The sequence below is a fragment of the Dendrobates tinctorius genome, unplaced genomic scaffold, assembly GCF_039654945.1.
Source record: "Dendrobates tinctorius isolate UK_male_01 unplaced genomic scaffold, ASM3965494v1 ptg000035l, whole genome shotgun sequence".
Lineage (NCBI taxonomy): Eukaryota > Metazoa > Chordata > Amphibia > Anura > Dendrobatidae > Dendrobates > Dendrobates tinctorius.
The window spans coordinates 2,408,321-2,435,474 of NW_027361703.1; the positions used below are offsets into that span (position 1 = coordinate 2,408,321).

The 27,154-nt window shown below is 41.8% G+C and overlaps 1 protein-coding gene across 3 annotated transcripts in view; it reads left to right on the plus strand.

The window, feature by feature from the left end:
• The window catches only part of FGD6 (FYVE, RhoGEF and PH domain containing 6), a 212,273-nt gene that overhangs the window by 118,758 nt on the left and 66,361 nt on the right, over positions 1-27,154 (plus strand). For all 3 annotated transcript variants that reach the window (XM_073573217.1, XM_073573215.1, XM_073573218.1), the window contains 4 exons: positions 15,801-15,952; positions 16,488-16,644; positions 19,163-19,250; positions 26,524-26,574. In XM_073573217.1, coding sequence (XP_073429318.1) covers positions 15,801-15,952; positions 16,488-16,644; positions 19,163-19,250; positions 26,524-26,574 — 448 coding nt within the window. The remainder of the gene's footprint in view (positions 1-15,800; positions 15,953-16,487; positions 16,645-19,162; positions 19,251-26,523; positions 26,575-27,154) is intronic.

Here is a 27,154-nt window from a genome sequence, read left to right on the forward strand (position 1 = left end):
AGTTTGGGACCACCAGAAGTGTTCCTAGACCTGGCAAACTGAGCAATCGTGGGAGAAGAGCCCTGGTGAGAGAGGTAAAGAAGAACTCCAAGATCACTGTGGCTGGGCTCCACAGATGCAGTAGGGAGATGCATTTGCATCTATTGCTTTGGGGTCTGCTCTGGGGCAGTTTATATTTTCCCTTTCTTTCTTTAGGCTTATTTGGTTCTCCGGCCGTGACAAGGCGTCTAGGACCACCGTAGGCACGCTCCACGGCTACTGCTAGTTGTTGTGGATAGGATCAGGGGTCTGCAATCCGCTAGTTACCAACCTCTCCGGTTTTCTGGGCTTAGCTTGCTTTTTGTTTTTTCCTCCTCGGTGACTCATTCATAACAGTGACCATTCTTGACTGGCCCAGCCAGAGCCCTGACCTAAACCCAATTGAGCATCTCTGGAGAGACCTGAAAATGGATGTCCACCAACGTTCACAATCCAACCTGACGGAACTGGAGAGGATCTGCAAGGAAAAATGGCAGAGGATCCCCAAATCCAGGTGTGAAAAGCTTATTGCATCATTCCCAAGAAGACTCATGGCTGTACTAGCTCAAAAGGGTGCTTCTACTGAATACTGAGCAAAGGGTCTGAATACTTATGATCATGTGATATTTCAGTTTTTCTTTTTTAATAAATTTGCTACAATTTCTACATTTGTTTTTTTTTTTTTTTCAGTGAAGATGGGGTGAAGAGTGTACATTAATATGAAAAAAACCCAAACTTTTTTGAATTTACTAAATGGCTGCAATGAAACAGAGTGAAAAATTTAATGGAGTCTGAATACTTTCCATACCCACTGTAATAGCCCTGAAAATCTTTCCTAGTGGAATGAGTCGCAAAAACAGCTTGCGGACATTCCACCTAGAACAGGCCGATTATAAACATTGTATTTTTAAAACAGCAATTCTATGATGAGGGAGAGACCATAGGTCAGTCACCTGCAAAGTTGGCCCTGGCCTAAAAAGACAATACTTTTATATATCAATTGAGGGAAGTGGAGGGCAGTATGGCCATCAGGATCCCAGCTGTATTAAACCTCTTACATGGCTTTTATTCTAATATATATTGTCTAAGGTCAAGTACTTGCAAGATGATTTGGCGGATTACCTCTTGGGGATAACTCTCCCTTGTCTGGAGGATAAAGATAGGTTTGTTTATTTTTGTAGATCAGCCAATTTCCTTGGAAGAAGTTAATCAGGCTGTGGGTTTAATGGCTAATGATATGGCCCTGGATTGGATGGCCTTCCGATAGAAAACTACAAACATTTTCAAACATAAATATTACCAATCTACCTGTAAATGATTAATTCATTTTTATCAGGAATGTTACCAGTTGTTGTATAAAGCGGTAATAGTTGTTCTGCCCAATGATGGAGAACTACCTGACTCTTAGAGGCCTACAGTATTTAATTGCTGACCACAGATAAGATATTGGCTAAACTTCTGGCCTCCCAACTGAGTACAGTTGTTGAATCAGTAGTTCATCCTGGCCAGGCTGGCTTTATGCCCTCTAAGTCAACTGCCATAAACAGTCATAGGCTTTTTCTTTAATTTGCAATTGGCACAGGTGGTTCATAGTTGGAAGGGCGTCTTGCCACCAAAGCATTCGATAGTGTCGAATGGGTTTATATTTGACCCTAACTTTATAAAATGGGTTATGCTGTTGTCTAAAGCATCAACTGCTAAAATAGCAACAAATTGAGATGTTTCTGGAAACCTTGATCATCACAGGGGAACGAGACATGGCTGACCACTGTCTCCTTCGTTTTTTTGCTGTAGCAATTGAACCATTGGCTTGTATTATTAGACAACATAATGGGACAGAGGATTTTAAATATGGGAATCTGGAAGAAAAGATTGCTCTATATGCAGATGATCTCTTATTTTTTTGTGAATAATATAAACCATTTGTTTCCAATTATAATGGGATTCTACTCAGGGATTTACAGCAGGTAATAGAAAGTGAAAAGAGGTGATGTCAGCTCACAATGTTTAGAAGCACCTTGTCTGGCAATGGACCCTCGCATGGAGCCACCCTGGTCCGGGGTGCGGGTCACAAATAGAAAAAGGAAGCTTTCTCCAGCGATAGACTTTATGAATAAAACTTAACCTTTATTGTATTCTCATTATAAAAGCAAGTACAATAGCATAAAATGGATACCCTAGAGGCAAAGCTGACGTGTTTTAACAGCTAGGTCTTAGTCATGGTTTTATAATGACAGTACAATAAATGTTAAGTTTTATTCATAAAGTCCATTGCTGGAGAAAACTTCCTTTTAGTAGAGAGATTTTGGGCCTTTTCGGAATTGACTATAAATTCGTCAGTCTGCACTGTTTCCTCTGGACTATAAAGACATCTCACCACTAAGTCATTCTTTTATAGTCCCAGTAGTCTCAAAATGTAAATATCTCGGCATATATATTGCAAGAGAGCCAAAAGATTATATCCCTCTAAACCTGAGTCCATTGGTAATTAGGTCCAGAAATAAAGTTGAAGCATGGGGGGAAAATGCTGCTTTCAGCCTTTGGAAGGACGAATCCTCAAAATGTACCTTATGTCTAGCATTCTTTATGTACTGCATTATTATCCCACTTGGCTTCCCAAGTACTGAATATGCAAAACATTTTTAAGGACTTGATATGGAAAAGGGGTATAACAAGGATAAATTTGGAGACACTACAGCTGCCCAAAATTGTAGGGGGGTTTGGCCTTGCCACATACTGGGGTTATTTTCTAGCCTATCAATTTCAACATTTTAGAGGATGGGCTTTGGAGGTGTGCAGGAGGCAGCTGCCCGATTGCTAAAATTTCTTGGAGGGGGAGGTAATTTAATAGAACTACTAGTGTCATTGATTCTCGTTGATTCTCGAGGTCTTTAAAACTAAAATAGTCCTTAGCCTTAAAGTGTGTGTGTGTTTTGGACTATGTGGGAGGCATTGGAAATTCTTCCCCACTGCAACTGGCTACAGCCAAAGTACTGCTTCAAACCAGAAAGACCATAGCTACATACTGGTTAGCAAGAATTGTTCCATCAATGGCAGACGACGTGAGCTGTTTAAATACCACCAAAAGATCAGTATCAAAAGGGGGCCATTGCAAAATTTGATAACCAGTGGGGGCCATGGATTAAATTTCCAGTGGTGGTGTCTGTGGTATTGTCAAGAGGTGTCATATTTAACTTCTTTAAAGGTGATCTAATATCTGAGATATGAAACACCTTACTGTATGGTTCTTATTCTGACTCATGGATATGTAGAACGTATGGTGCCTGGATAGACCTCTCTTTCTGGGCCCCTTCCGTATCGACCTGTACTCACGTTCATACCGATTAATCAGACAGCTTAACTCAGCCACGATCTCATGTAAGAAGACTCCAGGAAAAGAAGGATGCTTTAACTGAAATTCTTGTATTATGATGAAAGCAGCAGGTAAAAAGGAATATTCTTCAGAGGACATGTAACAGGATGCATACAGATGGAGGGACGATCACAAAATGGAGAATGAAGGAGGGAACAAACATACATCACAGGACTACAGGGAGAGAGTTGGAACAAAATACAGGGAAAGGCAAACTTCTGCCTAGCAACAGATGATGCAACACAAACAATGGAAATATTAAATGATTTCCCAAGTCGTGGGACATGACACTCCCCGTCTGAAATCCTTGGATTTCACGATGTCCGTAATTCTTCAAAGTCGTTCGAACCTGAAAAACAAGAGAAAAGAGAAAAACATGTATGCAATAATAAACATCAAACATTTTTAAAGTCCAACTCGTTGTTGTTGACCCGTAGATCACACCGGAAGATAAGTCCAAGACTATAAACCCATCTTCGGATTGGGGAAGCCGGAAACATGCCAACTCTTCCACCAACCCAGCAATCCAATAGAAAATGTCAATGTTCAATAAAAAACTGGGGAATGAGGAGGAATGCTCCCCGCCGTGAGCAACGTCCAGGAGCAATGTTCAGTTCATGTGACGTCCTCCTTTGGCAGTAGCAGCACAAGATCGGTGACCGGACCGAGGAAGGTTCGGGTAGAGCCCCCTTTTGTCACCTTAACTTCTGTCTTACGAGTCTTTCCGTCCTCGCTGGGCATGACCTTGGTGATAAGACCCATTGGCCAGTCGTTACGATGAGCCTCTTTGTCTTTTAAGAGAACAAGGTCTCCTTCTTGGAGATTTGGACTGGGTGTCTGCCATTTGTGACGGGTTTGAAGCAGGTGCAAGTATTTGGTCTTCCAACGGTGCCAAAACACGTTGGCTATGTGTTGTACTTGCTTCCACTGACGTTTGTAAATGTCCTTGTTATCGAAATTCCCGAGAGGAACTGTAGCAGCTCCAATCTTCTGTGTAAGAAGTGTAGCTGGGGTAAGAATCATTGGAGAATAACAACGTGGGACTTGGAGTTGCTCTAAGAACTTCAAGGACTTCTTCCATGTCTCCCACCTTTGCTGTTTCTGAGTCGGAAGCGGGGTGTCCCAATCAGTGTTCTCGGCAGTGAGCTGTCTTAACAGTATCTTGCCTTGAATAGTGATGGATGCTACAAACCCGAGAGGATCGTAGATGCTGTTTATGACAGATAGGACTCCTCGTTTGGTAAAGGGTTTGTCACAGGGCGACACTTGGAAGGTGAAGGTGTCCTGTTTGATATCCCACAGTAGACCAAGGCTGCGCTGTGTGGGAGGAACATCATAACCTAGGTTGAGGTCCTTTAGGTTCGTGGCATGGTCCTCAGATGGAAACGCGCTCATTACTTCTTGACTGTTAGAGATGATCTTGTGGAGTCTGAGGTTTGATGTGGATAGCATTTCCTGTGTCCTGGAGAGTAGGTCAATTGCCTCTTCACTTGTGGGCAAGGACTTGAGCCCATCGTCTACGTAGAAGTTCTTCTCTACGAATTGACAAGCATCGGATCCGTACTCTCTCTCACCTTCCTGGGCTGTCCGTCTCAGTCCGTAGATTGCCACAGCAGGTGAAGGACTGTTGCCGAAGACATGAACCTTTATCTGGTAGTCTGACTTGATTGTTGACATTGTTGTCTTTGTGCCATAGGAACCTAAGATAGTTTCTGCTGTCTTCCTTCATGATGAAGCAATGAAACATCTGCTGGATGTCGGCCATTATAGCAACAGGTTCTTGTCTGAAGCGGATCAATACTCCAAGGAGGCTGCTGTTCAGGTTGGGTCCAGTTAGTAGCAGGTTGTTGAGAGAGAGGCCTTCATACTGAGCACTGGAGTCAAACACCACTCTGATCTGGTTAGGCTTGCGAGGGTGATAGACACCAAAGGATGGAAGGTACCAACATTCTTCTCCTTCCTTCTGTGGTGGCGCAGGTTCAGCATGATCTTTGTCAAAGATGTTCTGCATAAAGTCAATGAAATGCTTCTCCATCTCTGGTTTCCTCTTTAGGGTACATTTTAAGGATGAGAACCTTGCAGTTGCTTGCTGCAGGTTGTTTGGCAACCTCGCTCTTGGGAAACGAAAGGGTAAAGGAGCTACCCAACTGTTGGAGTCATCTTGAACAAATTCTTTGTCCATAACCTTTATGAATTCTTTATCTTTCCTTGTGGGTGCTAACTTGTTGTCTTCACTTGTGGAATCGAACACTGTTGACCTGAGGTTTTCGTCCCAGGGCTGGAGCATGTTCATGTTGTTGAAGGATTCCTGTTGCCTCTTGGTGTTGCTCACTTTCTCTTTCACCCAGTAATGATGTGGGCATGGCTGAAAATGAGTGCTGCGACCATTTGGCAAGATGTGTGTTTTGTAAGAGGACATGTTATTAGGTCTCTTCATCTTGTGTATGCAAACATCGCCTATAATTACCCAGCCTAGATCAAAGCATTGGGCAAATGGTGCGTCGTGTGGTCCGTTAATTTGCTGACGTACCTTGTGCAGCCGGAGAATGTCTCTGCCAAGCAGAATCAGGATATCTGCGCTGTTGTTGAGGGCTGGTATCTTGTTTGCTATCCCCTTGAGATGTGGGTGATGAAGAGCAGCCTCTGGCGTTGGGATCTCTTCTCGATTGGATGGAATCTGGTTGCACTCGACAAGTGTGGGTAAGGGTATCTCCACGGTGTTGTCGAGGGATGTCGCTATAAGACCACTGGCCCTTCTCCCAGAGACCTCTGTAACACCGCTGCAGGTACCTAAGGTGTAAGGATAAGCATTTCCCTTTAAGTTAAACATATCAAAGCGTTCTGACCTTGCAAGTGATCGGTTGCTCTGATCATCCAAGAGGACGTACACCTTCGCGGCTTTCTCTGGGTGACCGTTGGGATATACGTTCACCAGGCAAATCTTCGCACAGGACTTGTCCCAGAGACCTTCTCCACAGACTTCTGTGCATGAAGAAGATATTGTGGTATGACTTGCAGTTTGAGCTGCGTCCTCCCCGCCATGGCTCGTGGTGGGGGAAGGAGTACGTGTAGAGTCAGGACGGTATGGGTGGAGTGCTTGTACGTGATCCTCACTGTCACACTCCATACACTTAATTGTAGTTTTACAGTCTTTAGCAAGGTGTTCAGTAGAAGCACAACATCTGTAGCATACCCCGAACTTCTTTAGAAGTTCCTTGCGTTCTTGGAGCGGTTTCTTCCTGAAGCCGATGCACTTTTTTAAGGGATGTGGCTTCTTGTGGATGGGACACTCACGATTTGGGTTCTCTATCTTTTCACCCTTGTTGCTCTTGCCTGGGGCTGATGTTGGTAAGGGAAGAATATCCGTCTTCTTCACTGACACTGGACTCCTGCGGTTTCTGTCATTCGAGCGTGTGCTCACGTATTTAGAGGGAGGTGAAGCTGGGCCACTGGATTCTCCGTAGGAAAAGCTTGGGTCGTTCTTGCGCTCTGCAATGTCTTTTATAAACTCACAGAAGTAGGAGAACGGAGGAAATGACACTTGATGGACTTTCTTGTATTTTGACCCTATTGCAGTCCACTTCTCTTGTACATTGTATGGTAGCTTGGAGATAATGGGGTTTACTCCACGAGCAGTGTCCAGGTAGCTAAGGCCAGGTAGGTGGGTGTCTGCCTTGGCCAGCTGGAGCTTTAACAGCAGGTCACTGAGCTCTAGGAACTTTGAACTGTCCTTGCTGGATATCTTTGGAAAACTCTGTAGTCGCTTGAACAGTGCATCCTCTATGGCTTCTGGACTGCCAAAGTTTCTCTCTAGCCTTTCCCATGCAGCCATGAGACCAGCCGTTGGATTACTGATATGTACAGACCTGAGTCTCTTGACACGCTCTGTGGATTGTGGTCCTAACCATCTGATCAGCAGGTCCAGCTCTTCCGCAGCAGTGATGCCGAGGTCACCAGTTACGGTTCTAAAGGCACTTTTCCAACCTCTGTAATTTTCAGGTTGGTCGTCGAACCTTGTGAGACCGGTTTTAGTAAGTTCACGGCGAATCATGTACCTTGCGAAGTTGGACATGTCTGTTCTTTCTGACTTAGGATGCACAATTGTAGGCTGAGCGGTGTTGTACATAGAGGTGGAGACGTCTTGGCCTTGAAACATGGGGAAGTATGGAGTGGCATATGCATTTAGTCCAGCAACTGGTTTGGTGGGTATAGTTTCTGCTACATGTGGAGGTGGCACTGTGTGGTTGTCGAGGGTATAGTGACCTTGAATGCAGGATTCTGTAAGTGGATCGGCATCCTGGTGCTCTAGAGAAGCGTCAACATCATCAAGAGTGTTAGTGATGATCTGCGGTTCGCCATCTTGGCTTAGCACGTCGTCTCTTGTGCGTTCAATAGGGTCTTCTGCCTCCATTTCACACAAACTGATGCTGTCTCTTTGACTCCCACTGACAGCCTGCTCGAGTACCTTTAATTCTGCCATGGCTGTTGCATGCTCACATTCCTTCTCTAGAGCTTCCTTTTCCGCTTTCACGCGTGCCGCTTCTGCATCCATTTCTGCTCTATTTTGTGCAGCAGCTGCATCCATTTCTGCTCTCTTTTGTGCAACAGCTGCGTCCATTTCTGCTCTCTTTTGTGCAACAGCTGCGTCCATTTCTGCTCTCTTTTGTGCAAAGGCAGCTTGTACCTTAGTAGTTTCAGCCTTAGCATGTGCTCTTATAAGCTGCTCAGTAAGAGTAGAATATTTTGATGAACTTGACCTAGATGAACGTTTTGAGTGCTTACACGATTTGGATGAGCGAGTTGATGCATCTGGTGTTCGTGCGATTCTAGCCTCTATCTTGGCTTTAATGTCACGTACAGTGCAGTCTCTTTCAGAATTAAGCTGCTGGAAACCTTGCAATTCGTTTAAAGTCTCTGGGAGATTCAGTTTCTTCAGGAGAATACTGTATTGGTCACTCTTCTCCATATACATTTGGTATGCTGTGCATAATTGTTCTAGGACTCCCTCTGGTGGTAACTCATGAGAAGCAGGCCTTGATGCAGTGTCTATATGACTCAGCACTTTCTTCCATACTGAAGACACATCACTATATAATTCACATTTTGCAGTCTCTAAATTCTCCATGACTTTCCATGTGGGTTTGACTGTACCTTTTCCCCTTTCGCTAGATGGTGGATGGGGCTCTGGGTCTCTTTCCTGTGCTTGTAAGTCTGGTAGGGACATTGTATTCCTTGCTTCAGACATGATTAGATTGCAGGCAGGAAGAGTTGATGATGGGGGTTATACAGCGTCGGACTGGCCCACCGGAGAACCGGAGGATTCTCCGGTGGGCCCTGGCATCTGGTGGGCCCTGGCACCTGCTGGCATACAGGGCCAGCAGTTGCCTAGGGCCCCCGCTGCTCCAGGGGCCCCCAGCCAGTGGTGTGTCGCACACCATGCAGCTGCTATGGGGGCCCCTGCCAGCGGAGCAGCAGCGGGTGACAGGAGGCAGGAGCACCTGTCCCCGCTACTAAAGAGAAATGAATATTCACTGCGAAGCAGTGAATATCATTTCAGGTCTCCACCCCCAGAGACCCCGCCCCCAGCCCAGTAAGCTGCTCTGCAGACTACAGCTGTAAATCAGGGCCGGCGCCGCCCTCAGTCCTCTCTGCTCCTGGCTCACAGCCAGTGCGCGATGACGTCACTACATCGCGCACCCGCTGTGTGTCTTGCAGAGGGGGCAACTCCTGATACTGAAGCCGGGATTAGCGTGGGAGCGAGGAGGAGAGGTGAGTATTGTGTTTTGTGTTTTTTTATATCTCTCTCGCTCTCTCTCTCTCTCTCTCTATCTATCTATCTCTCTGTATCTCTCTTATATCTATCTTTCTATCTCTATCTATTATCTATATCTATCTATCTCTATATCTATCTCTATCTATTATCTATTTCTATATCTATCTCTATCTATCGCTCTATCTTTATATCTATCTTTCTATCTCTACATCTATCTCTATATCTATCTATATATATCTCTATATCTATCTATCTTACTCTATCTATCTCTATATCTATTATCTCTATATTTATTATCTATCTAGCTACCATCTATATCTATCTATCTTTATCTATATATATCTCTATCTAATATCTATATCTATCTATCTATCTCTATACCTATCTATCTATTTATCTATCCGTTATCTATCTCTATATCTTTTCTCTGTATCTATCTATCTCTATATCTTTATCTCTCGCTATCTATCGCTCTATCTCTATATCTATCTTTATATCTATATATCTATCTCTATATCTATCTCTATATCTATATCTATTTCTCTCTATATCTCTCTCTATAGCTATCTATATATCTCTATCTCTATATCTATCTCTCTGTATATCTATCTATCGCTCTATCTCTATATCTATCTTTCTATCTCTATATCTATATAGCTATCTATCTTTCTCTATCTATTTATCTCTATATCTTTTCTCTGTATCTATCTCTCTCTATATCTATATCTATCTATCTCTGTATTTATCTATTATCTCTATATCTAGATCTATTTCTCTCTATATCTCTCTCTATATCTATCTATCTATTTATCTCTATCTCTATATCTATCTCTCTGTATATCTATCTATCTATCTTTCTATCTCTATATCTATCTCTATATCTATCTATCTTTCTCTATCTATCTATCTATCTATCTATTTATCTATATCTATCTCTATCTATCGCTCTATCTCTATATCTATCTATCTCTACATCTATCTCTATATCTATCTTTCTATCTATCTCTATATCTATCTATATCTATCTATTATGTCTATCTATCTAGCTATCTCTATTATCTATATCTACCTATCTCTATATCTTTCTATCTTACTCTATCTTTATATCTATCTGTTATCTCTATATTTATTATCTATCTTTATCTATCTATCTCTATCTATTATCTATATCTTTCGATCTCTGTATCTATCTCTCTCTATATCTATCTCTCTCTATATCTATCTCTCTCTCTATCTACCGCTCTCTCTATCTATCTTTATCTCTCTATCTATCTTTATCTCTATATCTATCTATTATCTCTATATCTATCTACCTATCTCTATATCTATCTCTATATCTGTTTCTCTCTATATCTATCTCTATATCTCTCTATAGCTATCTCTATATCTATCTATATATTATCTCTATATCTATCTATCTTTCTATCTCTATATCTATCTATCTTTATCTGTTATCTCTATATCCATATCTATCTCTATATCCATCTATCTCTATATATCTCTATATCTATCTTTCTATCTAACACTATATCTCTATATCTATCTCTATATCTCATTATCTATCTATCTCTATCTCTCTCTTTAATCTATCTATTGATCTATCCATCTATCTCTATATCTATCTCTATATCTATCTATTATATCTATCTATTATCTCTATTATCTATATCTATCCATCTATCTATCTAGCTATCTCTATATCTCTCTCTATATCTATCTTTCTAACTCTATATCTATCTATCTCTATACATATCTCTATACATATCTCTATATCTATCTCTATATCTATCTTTCTATATCTATCTGTCTCCATATCTATCTCTATATCTCTCTATCTATCTCTATCTATTATCTCTATATCTATCTCTATATATATCTCTATATCTATTTTTATTTATAGCCATCTATCTATATATGTATCTCTATATCTATCTATATATGTCTATATTATTATTATTATTTCTGTATATCTCTATCTATTATCTATCTCTATCTATTATCTATCTCTATCTATTATCTATCTCTAGCTATTATCTATCTCTAGCTATTATCTATCTCTAGCTATTATCTATCTCTAGCTATTATCTATCTCTAGCTATTATCTATCTCTAGCTATTACACTGGTCAACAGCATTTTTGGTGCCAAAGATATTTCATCGAATTTAGGGTATTTTTGGGGTGCTGATTCTGAATATGTCATCAGTTTTGCCAGATTGGCTCAAGTTTTTGAGATTTTTGGTATCTTATTTATAGCACTTGTTGGTAAATGCGACGCATCATCTCATTAATTTCTTTGGATTAGTACTTGAACTGAGCAGTTCTCAATATAGTTTTGTGTTAATTAGTGTTCTAAAAGTTTGTTCATAGCTTGATTTTTGCACTAACTTTATGTTGTTGTCTGTTTTCCAGTGAAAAGCATGAACTCATCAAGAAGAAGTTGTCTTAACGATCCAGACTCATTCTGTTACATTTGTGGTGAATACACACTGCCAAAACATAGAAGAAACATAACAGACTTCGTAAAAAAAGTGTATTTTGCCTATTTTGGGGTTATGCTTGGGGACCAAGACAAGTTTTGGGCACCACACATAGTGTGCAAAGCATGTATCGAATTATTACGAAAATGGAGCAAAGGACAAAGAAAAAGCTTCAAATTTGGTGTTCCAATGGTGTGGAGAGAGCCAAAAAATCATCATGATGACTGTTATTTATGGTAAACACAGGTACAGGCACATCTTCACAATGAGGGACAGGCCTTCTTGCAGATTCCATGTTACTCCCATTTTCGTTTCTTATGCTTATTGAATCCTTGCACTTGCACTGCACAGAAATAACAGTCATCATGATGATTTTTTGGCTCTCTCCACACCATTGGAACACCAAATTTGAAGCTTTTTCTTTGTCCTTTGCTCCATTTTCGTAATAATTCGATACATGCTTTGCACACTATGTGTGGTGCCCAAAACTTGTCTTGGTCCCCAAGCATAACCCCAAAATAGGCAAAATACACTTTTTTTACGAAGTGTGTTATGTTTCTTCTATGTTTTGGCAGTGTATATTCACCACAAATGTAACAGAATGAGTCTGGATCGTTAAGACAACTTCTTCATGATGAGTTCATGCTTTTCACTGGAAAACAGACAACAACATAAAGTTAGTGCAAAAATCAAGCTATGAACAAACTTTTAGAACACTAATTAACACAAAACTATATTGAGAACTGCTCAGTTCAAGTACTAATCCAAAGAAATTAATGAGATGATGCGTCGCATTTACCAACAAGTGCTATAAATAAGATACCAAAAATCTCAAAAACTTGAGCCAATCTGGCAAAACTGATGACATATTCAGAATCAGCACCCCAAAAATACCCCAAATTCATTAAAATATTTTGGACACCAGAAAAAATTTTTTTTTTCGTTGACCTGTGTTATCTATCTCTAGCTATTATCTATCTCTAGCTATTATCTATCTCTAGCTATTATCTATCTCTAGCTATTATCTATCTATCTCTATATCTTTCTATCTATAGCTATCTATCTCTATATCTATCTATCCATTATCTGTTTTCTATCTATCTCTATATCTATCTACCTATCGATCTATCTATATTTCTTTCTATATCTATCTTTATATCTATCTCTATCTCTATGAATCTTTCTATCTATATCTATCCATTATCTACTTTCTATCCATTATCTACTATCTATCTCTATATCTATCTATTTCTACATCTATCTTTCTATCTATATCTATCTAACTCTATATCTATATATCTATATAGCATTATACCCTATGAGGGGGTGCATTATTCCCTATGAGGGGGGCAGTATTATATCCTATGAGGGGGCAGCATTATACCCTATGAGGAGGCAGCATTATACCCTATGAGGAGGCAGCGTTATACCCTATGAGGAGGCAGCGTTATACCCTATGAGGAGGCAGCGTTATACCCTATGAGGAGGCAGCGTTATACCCTATGAGGAGGCAGCGTTATACCCTATGAGGAGGCAGCGTTATACCCTATGAGGAGGCAGCATTATACCCTATGAGGAGGCAGCATTATACCCTATGAGGAGGCAGCATTATACCCTATGAGGAGGCAGCATTATACCCTATGAGGAGGCAGCATTATACCCTATGAGGAGGGCAGCATTATTCCCTATGAGGGGGGCAGTATTATACCCTATGAGGGGGGCAGTATTATACCCTATGAGGGGGTGCATTATACCCTATGAGGGGGTTCATTTTACCCTATGAGGGGGTGCATTATTCCCTATGAGGGGGGCAGTATTATACCCTATGAGGGGGGCTGCATTATATTCTATGAGATGGCTGCATTATATTCTATGAGATGGCTGCATTATACTATGTGAGGGGGCTGCTTTATATTCTATGAGGGGGCTACCCCAACTCCTGCTACATAATTAAGACATGTACAACCTTATATTATACCCGGATATTAGCGTGTTTTTCCGCATAATTGGTGGTCTGGTATTTAACTCTATGCAGCTACATAGTGGGCCCCAAGAATGATTTTCTCTGGTGGGCCCAAGGTGTTCCAGTCCGACGCTGGGGTTATACTTCCCACTGTTCAGCAACAGGAAATACACAGAGACTCTGCACAGAGTTGATACTTTGTATCTAATGCTGGAGCAGCTGCAGGGTCCTGTATAATGATGGGAGTTATATTCCTCTCTGTTCAGCTGCAGTGTGTGGCTTCTATGCACGCTGGGGTCTGGCTGGAACTGGGTTACAGTCTATCTGGGAAATGTCTTTTTCCACTGAGATTTAGCACAGACCTTGAGTTACTGTCTCTGAAGGCAGGTTATTCCTTTTTACTATTCTGACTCATGGATATGTAGAATGTATGGTGCCTGGATAGACCTCTCTTTCTGGGCCCCTTCCGTATCGACCTGTACTCACGTTCATACCGATTAATCAGACAGCTTAACTCAGCCACGATCACATGTAAGAAGACTCCAGGAAAAGAAGGATGCTTTAACTGAAATTCTTGTATTATGATGAAAGCAGCAGGTAAAAAGGAATATTCTTCAGAGGACATGTAACAGGATGCATACAGATGGAGGGACGATCACAAAATGGAGAATGAAGGAGGGAACAAACATACATCACAGGACTACAGGGAGAGAGTTGGAACAAAATACAGGGAAAGGCAAACTTCTGCCTAGCAACAGATGATGCAACACAAACAATGCAAATATTAAATGATTTACCAAGTCGTGGGACATGACAGTTCTCATGTTTGAATTGTCTAGATATTGTTCCTGGTGTAATATTAAAATGTGAGTTGAGATAGGTGAGAGAGAAGGTTGGGGAGGGGGGTGGATTGGGCGTTGTTTTCTTGTCATAAACAATGATTGATACAAATCGCTACTTAAATTCTTGGGAGTGTAGAATGATTATTGTTGTCAACCATTTTGTAAGATTTAAAAGTTTTCTCAAAAGAATGCTTTTGATTTAAAAGAGAAAAAATTGTTCATAATCCGAATATGTATGTAACTTGGAACCAGGGCCAAGAGGAAAAAAAAATGAAACTTTCCTCCCGCTGACCACTCCATCCTCTTTGCTTCCCGCAATTTAGTCCTCTTCTTCCCATCATTGTGGGCCACATCTCCAGCTTCTTGACTATAGACCAGGACTTTTGGCCATGTCCAAGGTTCGGAAATACATGCAAATGTCGCGACCTTATGATGGGACGGTGTAGGGAATTTCAGGGCTTGGACCCAGGCAGAAGTCAAGATGTGGCATGCAACAACAGAAAGAGGAGGACTGGACAATGAGCAGCCGGGCAGCTAGAGATGTGGGTATTAGGTTGTTTAAAAATACTCTTCTCTTCAGCCCCCGGCTGCTCACTGTTCTGTTGTTGGCGTGATGCATCTTCGGCCTCTTCATCAGCATTTGCGGTCACGTCGAGGCTGAAGCTCACGGCGTGTCTTAAAGTTGTGACAGTGACGGCTGTTCTTAAGTCAGGGGCTGTCTGTAGTTCTTTTTTTTTTCTTAGAGTAAAGAATTAGTTTCATAGGATGCATATATGGTAAAAGGAATCTGTCATTTTGTATATTATGCATAGGCAGAAATCAGCCAATCGGTGGTGCCAGAGGGGTTATACAGCACTCAGCATTCCGAGAACTGGTAAATCTGTAGTAAATAAACAGTGATTTCATCCAAACTGCACCAAACAGCCCAGTAAGTAATACATTGCTGTAATCAGGGTCTCTAGCCCTGTATTGTGCTTTTCTCAGATATGATAGCACAAACCTAGTGATAGATTCCCTTTAAGGTAGTTCAGGTTATGGAAATTTGAATACATTAAATTTAATAAATAATTGATAGGCAGTAATAAATTGGCATGATGCCACAGGTTTGTATCTAAATACACTAGTAGTAAACATGCCCTAAAAATGCACTAAGAGGTATGTATGTGTGTTTGTGTATATGTGTGTATATATATATTTATTTATACACACCACTATTTATTGTACTTTTTCTACCTTGTTTTCTTATTCCTCACCCTATAGAAGTCAGTGCTCGTGTTAATTCTATTTCTGCTTAGCATGTACTGGAGAGGAAACTGCTTTGCTCAGACCAGGGTTTGTTATCCTTATTCGGCAGGATTTCCGCTATGCTGTGGCTCAAGCATCCAGGCATCTCGGGAAGCCAGTGATTGAGGACAAGATCCTAAATCAGATCCTGTACTACCTGCCCCAGCTGTACGAGCTAAACCGCAATGTGCTGAGAGAGCTAAAGGAGAGGATGTCTCAATGGTACTTTTTCTTCTGGTTTGTATAAACACACAGAAGTTGGCAAACTTGTCATCTATACATCTTGTCATCAGGGGGTTGGACCAGATGGCCCAGGAGGTCCCTTCCAACTCTACGATTCTATGATTCTACATTCAAGTCTCTTAACAATCTAATTGTGCATTTTATTTTTTCTACATTTTATTTTAATGTAACAGTTACTTATTAAATTCTTTAACATTGTCTTTAATGAGGAAGAAAATCCTCTTAATTCATTTTATTATTGATATTGGAGGGTGTGTGTTATGCCCAGTGCACGGCCAGACAGATGTAACAAATCTGGGAGCAAATCCATGTGGATCCCGCCCTCAGACTATACACCAAGCATACCGCAGTGGATCAGTTTTGCATAGTATGTCTGAGAAAAAAAACGAAATGTATTGTATATTTTTAATTTTTCGTTTTCTTATTAATCGTGAGATCTGTTTCTTTTGGTTTATGGCTGTTTTAAAACAATTAGCCATATTTTTCCATGTTCTAAAAAGACTTTGCCTTGTAGGAGCGAGCAACAGAAAATTGCAGATATTTTTCTGAAAAAAGGCCCATACCTTAAGATGTATTCCACATACATTCGAGAATTTGATCGGAATGTGTCATTACTTGATGAACAATGCAAGAAAAATGCTGCTTTTGCTGGAGTAGTTAAAGATTTCGAGGTAATGAAACGCCAAATGCTTCATATTATGGCGATCATTTTGTGATTAACAGTATGCGGTGGTGACGCCGCAGATATATGTTGTATTCAGGTTCAATAACTTTTATTAAAGAAACGCTCCCAGCCAAACTTTGAGTCCTTAAACCTTCCCGTGCGTTAAAATCCCAATTGCAGTCTTCCCGGTTTCCAGCACCGCTCCGGTCCTCTTTTCCACCAACCATATCCACCAACTACCAGATTACCCATCAACAATTACAGGAGTTACCCTGGAATAATCGTTTATTAATATGTAGGCTTGCAGATATAAAATAACACACACATTAACACTCACCCTTCCACCTGGTCACGTCTTTGTTGACAGGCTGCAGCAGTGACACCATGACTACAGCGCATGTGGCTGCTGCAGCCAATCAATGGGCTTCACAGCTTATGCCGCTGGGAAGTTAGTAAAAAAAATGACAAATACAAATAAATAACATATGTAGGATCAGTGCATCATTGTGTAGATGCTGTAATATTCGTACAGTAGTCTGTATGGATATGATGTGCAGCACATTGCCAGGTAGCTGCCCCATTCGTTCCCGATGGGGGTAGATCAGCTGATGTAATCCTGATTTTACCTCAATATCCTGATTAGGTAAAAGGTATTAAAATGCTGCCTTTCTGAAAGCATGGCTACTGGACCCAATAAAAAATAATCTCAGGGCTGCCACCAGGAATTTCGGGGCCCCATACTTCCAGCATTTTCAGGCCCCCTTGAGACTCTGCCCAGTCTCCACCCCTCGAACCTTCCACATTCCACCCCTCACTCTTGGAAAAGCTCCACATTTGCACCACGTCCTCACGAATCACACATTGACAGTTCCCATCTGACACCAGATCACACATATAGCCAGCAGCATTTGTTTTGACCAAAATATTTTTTTTTTAAGCCGCCACCATGACAATGTTTCTTTGACAGAGCTCTACTCTACTGTAACCTATTAAAATATCCTATACTCTTTAGGTATTTTTTTATTTATTTTTCTTAAAGGGAATGTGTTACATAGATTTTTATTTTTTTTTTTAAATCTAATTGAAACTAGATTGTGATTTTTTTTTTTTTTTTTGTTTATTATCTGTATTTCTGATTGCAGATTATTGTATTCTGTGTTGTTTTTTTGTATGGCAGCTGCTCTCTAGCCTGTTTGGAGATATGATCATTGGACATATGCATGTATATATATCACAAGACATTATAGAGGACTTTATTTGCTTGGGAGAGTCTTCTATACATGTTCTCATGATTAGTGACCTGTAGATGTCATTGTGCAGGAAAGGGGAAGGGGTGAGCTGTGACACTATGTACTGTGAATGGTGGATTCTGTTCTCTCCCATTGTAATCCTGCATGTTATGGTAATGAGGTACTTGCTGAAAAGGGATCCCATCTGGACATGTCAGTCTATTAGAAAAACAGTTTATTATTTTATGATATAAGGGGTGACACAAGCTTTAAAATAAATTCTTGCAAAACTTTAAACTGTGATTAAATGGATTGGCCATTTTCTGGTTATTGTTGACCAATGTGTTTAAGAGAATAAGGCACTTACTAATATGGCCTTTCTTGAATTTTGGTACTAAAAATGAAATATAGAGAATAGCTCATATTTATATGTTGAAGTTCCGCAATCCTCATCGCTGTCTCTCATAGAGATGAACAAGAAACATGAAGGAAGTGGCTGCTGTGGATATTCAGCAAAACTTTGCTGAGGCTGTCCGCACCAAACTTCTGCTTGAAGATTCGCCATTTGTCAATTGGCCTTAATAATTATTCCATATGTTGTGTATAGGGGATAGGTATTGGGTTACTAGAATATCCCCTTTAAGACGGGCAACTGTACCATATTGCAGGCAGCAGTCAGTAGTGTTGAACTTGGTAGTACTTACTAGTTTGCAGGCAGACCGCATATAGACTGCATCCAACTTCACATTGCGTGAATGGGCAGGCGAGTGCGTGCATTTCATCACTTCCGGACCCTCAATTCCTTCATATATTATGCTGCAAGGGCGCAGGCAGCGCCAGCAGCTTACGAACAAAGGGCTGGCCTGATATCAGATGCAGTGTGCCCCGTTTGCTACGACCATACAATGTAAGTAGCTGCGACTGTGAGTGACTGAGGCCCTGGGGCTTAATAAAACAAAGTAAAGTAATTGGCTTGGGCCGCAGCGTGCCACACAGTCGGCCAGGCCATTTTATACAGTAGTTTGGCTGATCTGCCTCATTTTCAGCTGCGCAGCATGTCTCTCCCTGTCCGAGCTTCTGCTCACCGGGCCCCATGCACTAGTAATGGCAATAATGCCCTGATGGCATCTCTTCAATCTATACTCATGTCCAGCAGCAGCTCCACTCTAGTACGATTTTTTTTATTTTTTTTTAATTTTCTATGGGGCTCTGAAGTGATCGAGCATGGGTTATACAGTAGTGGACAGCATCTTTTAATGTAATGCATTGTTTGTTTTTTTTTGTTTTTTTTTCCAGATGAGCCCTCGTTGTGCTAACTTGGCCCTTAAGCATTATTTACTCAAACCGGTTCAAAGGATTCCTCAGTACAGATTACTTTTAACAGGTACACAAGTTTCTGTAAGTCACACTAATATTAGATTTATAGACAATCACTGTAGGGAAATGCAGCGCGCACCAGACCTGGTGATATAGAAGGATATCATTGATCCAGGTAATGTGCTCACCTCTGCGAGTTGTGTAGGCGTAACTCCTGTGAAAGCTGAATAATGTGTGCAGCTACTTAGTGGCTGGGGATGAACTCCACAAGGATGCTTGAAGGAAAAGTCAATTCGCTGTTTTGGACTGCGCTAACCATTCTGCGTCGGACTTGCGTCTTTCTCAAGTGTAAAATTCAACTCTACAGACGCCATCGAAACGTGTTGTGGAATAAAAAAAATGCTTCTTTATATATTCCAGCCCAAGACCGTGTCTTTTCCTTCAGTAGTAGATTTCTGGCAGATATTCTTGATTAAATGTATTTTTCACTTTTTTTTTTTCCTGCTGCACTTCCTGTGTGTTTTTTTTTTTTTTTTTGTTATATATATATTTTTCCATGAACATTGCTGCATAAGTTATTGCTTTATGCAGAACAAGTTGTAGTTTTGAATTACACCTTTCGTTTTACCATATAATGTTACTGAAAAATGGGCAAAAAAAAAATAAATTTGTGTCACAAGCTGTAGATAGTGTAGTTAACAATTTTTGGTATCTCATAAGCAGATGCTCATTGTGAAATGTATCTGGTGTAAACTTGGTATACAGCAGGCTCAGCTTCTGAGCCCATTCTATACAGACCGCCTGCGACAAAATTTATGTTGCATTAATTAATGTTCTGATCCACAGGTGTGGAAGGGGCTCAGGAGTTGCCGTCATCTCTGCTGGCTGCAGCTGTCAACCATTTAAATGCCGCTGTCATTTTCTGACAGCAACGTTTAGTTGTAATAAGCACCAATACCCATGCGCAATGGCTCCCATTGCCCCTTGCGGGAGTCCGATAGTTTACTACTATTACTACTGTATTTTCCAGGCTATAAGATGCACCAGACCATGAGACACACCTAGGTTTTAGAGGAGGAAATTAGGGGAAAAAATTGAAGCAAAAATGTGGTCAATTCTGTACTTAATATCCCCTATCCTGGAAATTATGGTCCCCTCATCCCTATCCTGGTATGCATGTCCCCCTCATCCCTATCCTGGTATGCATGTCCCCCTCATCCCTATCCTGGTATGCATGTCCCCCTCATCCCTATCCTGGTATGCATGTCCCCCTCATCCCTATGCTGGTATGCATGTCCCCCTCATCCCTATAATAATAATAATAATAATAAATTTTATTTTTATAGCGCCGACATATTCCGCAGCACTTTACATTTCAGAGGGGATTTGTACAGACAATAGACATTACAGCATAACAATAATCACATACAGTAGATTATAACAAATACCAAGAGGAAAGAGGGCCCTGCTCGCAAGCTTACAGTCTATGAGGAAAGAGGGAGACACGAAAGGTGGGTGGTAACAGTTACCCTGATTGTATGGACCAGTCATAATGTTAAGTGTGTAACAGTACAGACACAGAGGGCTAATGGAGGCATAAAGCATGTGGGAACATGATGCGGGGAACCTGGTTATGGTAAAACTTTTGGCTCTGCCACACAGGGATAGATTAGGTTAATGTGTTGGGGTGGTAGGCCAGTCTGAATAAATGCGTTTTCAGGACACGCTTAAAATTGTGGGGATTGGGGACTAATCGTATTGACCTGGGAAGTGCATTCCAAAGAATTGGCGCGGCACGTGTAAAGTCTTGGAGACGGGAGTGGGAGGTTCTGACTATTGAGGATGCTAATCTCAGGTCATCAGCAGAACGGAGGGCGCGGGTAGGGTGGTATACTGAAACAAGGGAGGAGATGTAGGGTGGTGCTGAGCCATGGAGGGCTTTGTGAGTGAGGGTAATAAGTTTATACTGAATTCTGGAGTGGATGGGTAGCCAGTGTAATGACTGGCACAAGGTAGAGGCATCGGTGTAACGATTGGTGAGGAATATGATCCTGGCTGCAGCATTCAAGACAGATTGGAGGGGGGAGAGTTTGGTAAGAGGGAGACCGATTAGAAGAGAGTTACAATAGTCGAGACGAGAATGAATAAGAGAAACAGTAAGAGTTTTTGCAGAGTCAAAGGTAAGAAAAGGTCGAATTCTAGAAATGTTTTTGAGGTGCAGATGACAAGAGCGAGCCAGTGATCGAATGTGGGGGGCAAAGGAAAGCTCGGAATCAAGTATGACCCCAAGACAGCGGGCCTGTTGCTGGGGAGTAATAGTGGAACCACACACAGAAATGGCAATGTCGGGTATAGGTACATTAGTAGAGGGAGGAAACACCAGGAGTTCAGTCTTTGACAGGTTCAGTTTCAGATATAGTGAGGACATGATGTTAGACACAGCGTTTAGACAATCGCCGGTGTTTTCTAGAAAGGCTGGCGTGATGTCAGGAGAAGAAGCGTATAATTGGGTGTCATCAGCATAGAGATGGTACTGGAAATCAAATCTACTGATTGTTTGACCAATAGGGGCAGTGTACAAGGAGAAGAGGAGGGGACCTAGAACCGATCCTTGGGGGACCCCAACAGTAAGGGGAAGATGAGAGGAGGAGGAACTGGCAAAAGATACAGTAAAGGAGCGGTCGGAGAGATAGGAGGAGAACCAGGAGAGAACGGTATCCTTGAGGCCAATGGAACGGAGCATAGTGAGGAGGAGCTGATGATCCACAGTGTCGAATGCTGCAGAGAGATCCAAGAGAATTAGCATGGAGTAGTGACCATTTGATTTAGCTGTTAGCAGATCATTAGAGACTTTAGTGAGGGCAGTTTCAGTGGAGTGTAAAGAGCGGAAACCGGATTGGAGAGGGTCGAGAAGAGAGTTTTCTGAGAGATAGCGGATAAGACGGGAGTCCCCTCATCCCTATGCTGGTATGCATGTCCCCCTCATCCCTATGCTGGTATGCATGGCCCCATCATTCCTATCCTGGTATGCATGGCTCCCTTATTCCTATCCTGGTATGCATGGCATCCTCATCCCTATCCTGGTGTGCATGGCCCCCTAATCTCTATCCTGGTATGCATGGCCCTTATCCCCATCATGATATGCATACCTCCTCATCCCTAGCCTGGTATGCATGTCCCCATCTCATCCTTGTATGCAGAGCCCCATCCTTAACCTGGTATGATTGACCCCCATCCTAGTATTAGTATGCATGGCGCCATCGTTATTCTGATATGATTGGCCCCCACTCCCATCCAGGTATGCATGATCCCATCAGAAAATGTTTAAAAAAAAAAAAATTACACTTATCTTCCCAGGTCTCCCTTGCAGCATCTTGTTCCAATAGCAGCAGTTACTTTATGCTTATAAGCAGCGCATATCAGGGATGTCATGCGCTGTTTGTTAGCGAAGTGCAGCTGCCGGAAAATTCACTGCTCTGCACGTCGGGACTGTGTGTATGCACAGAGCAGTGAGTATTCATTGCTCTTCAGTAGTGCGCACAGTGTCAGCCGCCAGCTTCCTGCACGTGACGTCGGTCACCTGTGCCTCTACTTAAGAGAAATGAATATTCACTGCATTCCACTCCATGGGCAAGGAATGTGGTGAATATTCATTCCCTTTAGTAGCAGCACACATGACCTCCAGCAGCTGCAGGAAGACTCCGGCTGACACTGTGCGCTACTTAAGAGTAGTGAGTACTCACTTCTCTGTGCGTCCACAATCCCAGCGTGCAGAGCAGAGAGTATTCCGGCAGCTGCCCTTTGGCTTGCAAGCAGCGCATGACGTTCCTGCAATGTGCTGCTTACAAGCATAAAGCAGCTGCTGGCATCGGAACAACATGCTGCGAGGGAGCATCGGGAAGGTAAGTGTAATGGTTTGTTATTTTTAATGTTTTCTGATGGGGCCATGCATACCAGGATGGGTTGGGGGCCAATCATACCAGGATAAGGATGATGACATGCATACCAGAACAGAAATGGGGGCCAGTCATACAAGGATGCTAAAGAGAAATTAATATTCATTGCCCTCCACGCCCATGGGTGTGGGATGCAGTGAATATTCATTTCTCTTTAGCAGCGGGCACAGGAGTTAGCCGCAGTAGCAGGCTGCTGCCTCTGTGACCCGCTGCTCTGCCAATGCTGCTCTCCCACCTCCCCACCAGAGCCGGTACATCCAGACTATAAACCCCCCCCCCCCCCCAGATTCCTCCACTCCACATTTTTGGAGGAAAAAAGTGCATCTTATAGTCCGAAAAATATGGTATTTCCTGGGGGGGAAGGAGGGAATAGCAGCTAATTCTAAAAAGTGAAAAATAATTCAAATCACTTCCTCTTTCCGCTCCCCCCTCATTAAAAATCAGGGCTGGGGAGTTGGTAAGCAAAACCTCCGACTTCGCAGTTTCTCTCACTTCTGACTCCACAGCACTGGTCACTACTGACCATGTACATACTCCGACCCCACAGCACTGCCTCACTACGGAGTATGTACATACCCCGACCCCACAGCACTGCCTCACTACTGAGCACGTATATACCCCGACCCCACAGCACTGCCTCACTACTGAGCATGTATATACCCCGACCCCACAGCACTGCCTCACTACTGAGCATGTACAAACCCCGACCCCACCGTACTGCCTCACTACAGAGTATGTACATACCCTGACCCCACAGCACTGCCTCAATACTGAGCATGTGCATACCCTGACCCGACAGCACTGCCTCAATACTGAGCATGTACATAACCCGACTCCACAGCACTGTCTCACTACTGAGCATGTACATACCTCGACCCCACAGCACTGGTCACTACTGGGCATATACATACCCCGACCCCACAGTATTGCCTCACTACTGAGCATGTACATACCCCGACCCCACAGCACTTCCTCACTACTGAGCACTTACATACCCCGACCCCACAACACTGCCTCACTACTGAGCTGTACATACCCCGACCCCACAGCACTGCCTCACTACTGAGCATGTACATACCCCGACCCCACAATACTGCCTCACTACTGAGCATGTATATACCTCAACCCCACAGCACTGCCTCACTACTGAGCATGTACATACCCCGACCCTACAGCACTGCCTCACTACTGAGCATGTACATACCCTGACCCCACAGCACTGCCTCACTACTGAGCATGTACATACCCCGACCCCACAGCACTGCCTCACTACTGAGCATGAACATACCCCGACCCCACAGCACTGCCTCACTACTGAGCAAGTACATACCCCGACCCCACAGCACTGCCTCACTACTGAGCATGTACATACCCCAACCCCACAGCACTGCCTCACTACTGAGCACGTACATACCCCGACCCCACAGCACTGCCTCACTACTGAGCATGTACATACCCCGACCCTACAGCACTGATCACTACTGAGCATGTATATACCCCAACCCCAGAGCACTGCCTCACTACTGAGCACGTACATACCCCGACCCCACAGCACTGCCTCACTACTGAGCATGTACATACCCCGACCCCACAGCACTGCCTCACTACTGAGCATGTACATACCCCGACCACACAGCACTGGTCACAGCACTGGGCATGTATATAAAGTACAGCACAGATAAATCTCAACTAAAAGCCAAGATCCTTAGATCAGGAACAGAATAGCCATTTATAGGACATTTCAGAACTACCAAATTCTTATGGAAACATTTACAGCACATCCTTCACTGACCTACTGAACCCAATTTATTATATATTTTAGGAGTCCGTCCATTTTATACAGACTCCGACTCCACAGCCCTGTTAAAAATAAAGGTAAAAAATAAACATATTTGATATTGCTGTTCTTGTAAAAGTCAGATCTATTAAAATATGAAATTAAATAACCCAATTGGTAAACACTATAAAGGGAAAAAAAATCAAAACATGCATTTTTTTTTTCATCTCATCCCCCCTAAAAGTAATAATGTAAAAAAATCAAAGCATTTTATATGAACAAAATTGTTATGTATAGAAGTCAGCTCACTATGTAAAAAAACAAATCCTCACTCGGCCCCAGCCACAGAAATATCAGAATGTTACAGGTCTGGGAAATTAACCACCCAAAGCAGAACTTTTTTTTTTTTTTTTTTTTTTTTTAAGCTGACTTTTTTTTATGCGTATTTGACATTGGCTTAATCAGACTGACTTGTACAGTCATGTTTCCAATTCATTTTTACCACACAATGAATGTCGTGAAAAAAAAAAACCTAAAAAACAATGGAAGAATTGCTTTTGCCCTCCATTTCAACCGACTTGGAATTTTTTCCCAAGTTTTCAGAACTCTATATGGTAAATTGAATGGTGTCATTCAAAACTACAACTCTTATCAGAGAAAGAACAAGCCCGCGTTGCCAAAAAAGGTGTTTTTTTTTATTTTTTTTATATAATGTATTTGGGATGTTACTTCGTAGGGCAGGGTCATATCCTTTTTATACTTTGTATGTCCCATTTGTGACACCTAAGAGGTGTATGTGTGTAATTGCTTGTAAAATAGGAGATTAGTTAATTTCATCTCCTTCTTTTGAAATATTAAGACCAGTACTCCACATCAAAGCAAAAGATTTCAGCGCTTGCGTGAGCGGAGGCCCCCAACATCACCCCCTCTCCGGTTAGCACCAAACGGTGGCTTTGTGTTCATCCCTGTGCCACATCAAAGCACACGGGCTCATGAAATCATTCACTCTCTACTAACGAACGTCTCCTCTGCTGTGGTTTTTCTTTAAGTGATAATGGATTTATTGTCCTTGTACTGTATATTTCTTGGCATTTCCTCTGCTGAGAAGTTACGGAGCAGGATCTGACAACTCGCCAAGGGGTTTTGAGCATTTTGCACATTTTATATAAAGATGTTGATGTCCTTCGTTTGTGTATATTTCGCAGTAGTCTGTTTTGTGTATTTTACGCTTTATTTTTAGTTGGCGACTATTTTACTAGCTGTATTACCATAAAGCTATCTTTCCTCATATTATCAGGTGGTAAAAGGCTTTCTAATAGCCCGATTACTGAGTGATAAAGTAAAGTGTTCTATAGAACTTTAAATTGCTTCTGTTTTCTTTAGTTAAAGAAGCCATCTAGTGGTGATAGAGTGTAATTATTCTTACACAAGTGTCTTCTGTGGGGTTACATATGTGCTTATATTGCATTAAAAAATCTGCATGACTGTATTTAATACGTGATAATTGAACAGTTGAATTTTGTCAGATATTAGTCAGTGTTCTAAAGCATGTTTGTCTTACAGGTCTCAAACATGTTCTTATTCCATAATTTTTTTTATATATTTAGATTACCTCCAGAATCTGTCACAGGAATCCTCAGACTACAGTGACACACAAGGTGATGTATAAATACATAGGTATATTGCAATTGACACATTATTAAAGGGGTTGTCCTGTCCATTTTCTTAGGCTCCGATAGCACATAGCTGTCATAAAGGGACTTCTTTGTAAAGCTATAAGCCATAATGGCTGTGGCAAATGTTAGTTTTCCATTTTATAAATGGTCAAGCATTAATCTAGTTGGCCATAATTTAGTATTACATTTCACCTGCCTCGGAGCAACCCCTAAAATATTAATAAAAAATGTTTATTACTTGTATTTTTTTATTGTCATTCAATCATCTATTTAGCAACAGTCGATTGTAAAGCTTATTGCCAATGCATTCTGCAATGTGCTTTAGTCGGAGTCTTGATTATCTTGACATCACTTACTGGGCTGTGTTCAGCTGTTTCAATACAATCAGCATTTTATCAGTAGGAGATAATTCTTACAGAACTTACTACCCTCAAACCTTGCAGTCCAACCATGTCCCCACCACTGATTATCATCTGTCAGTATTCAGTGTAGATAGAAAGCTGTCGGGTGGGCTCGGTGTTATATATAATTGTAAATATCTATCAAGTTCTCATATTAACAT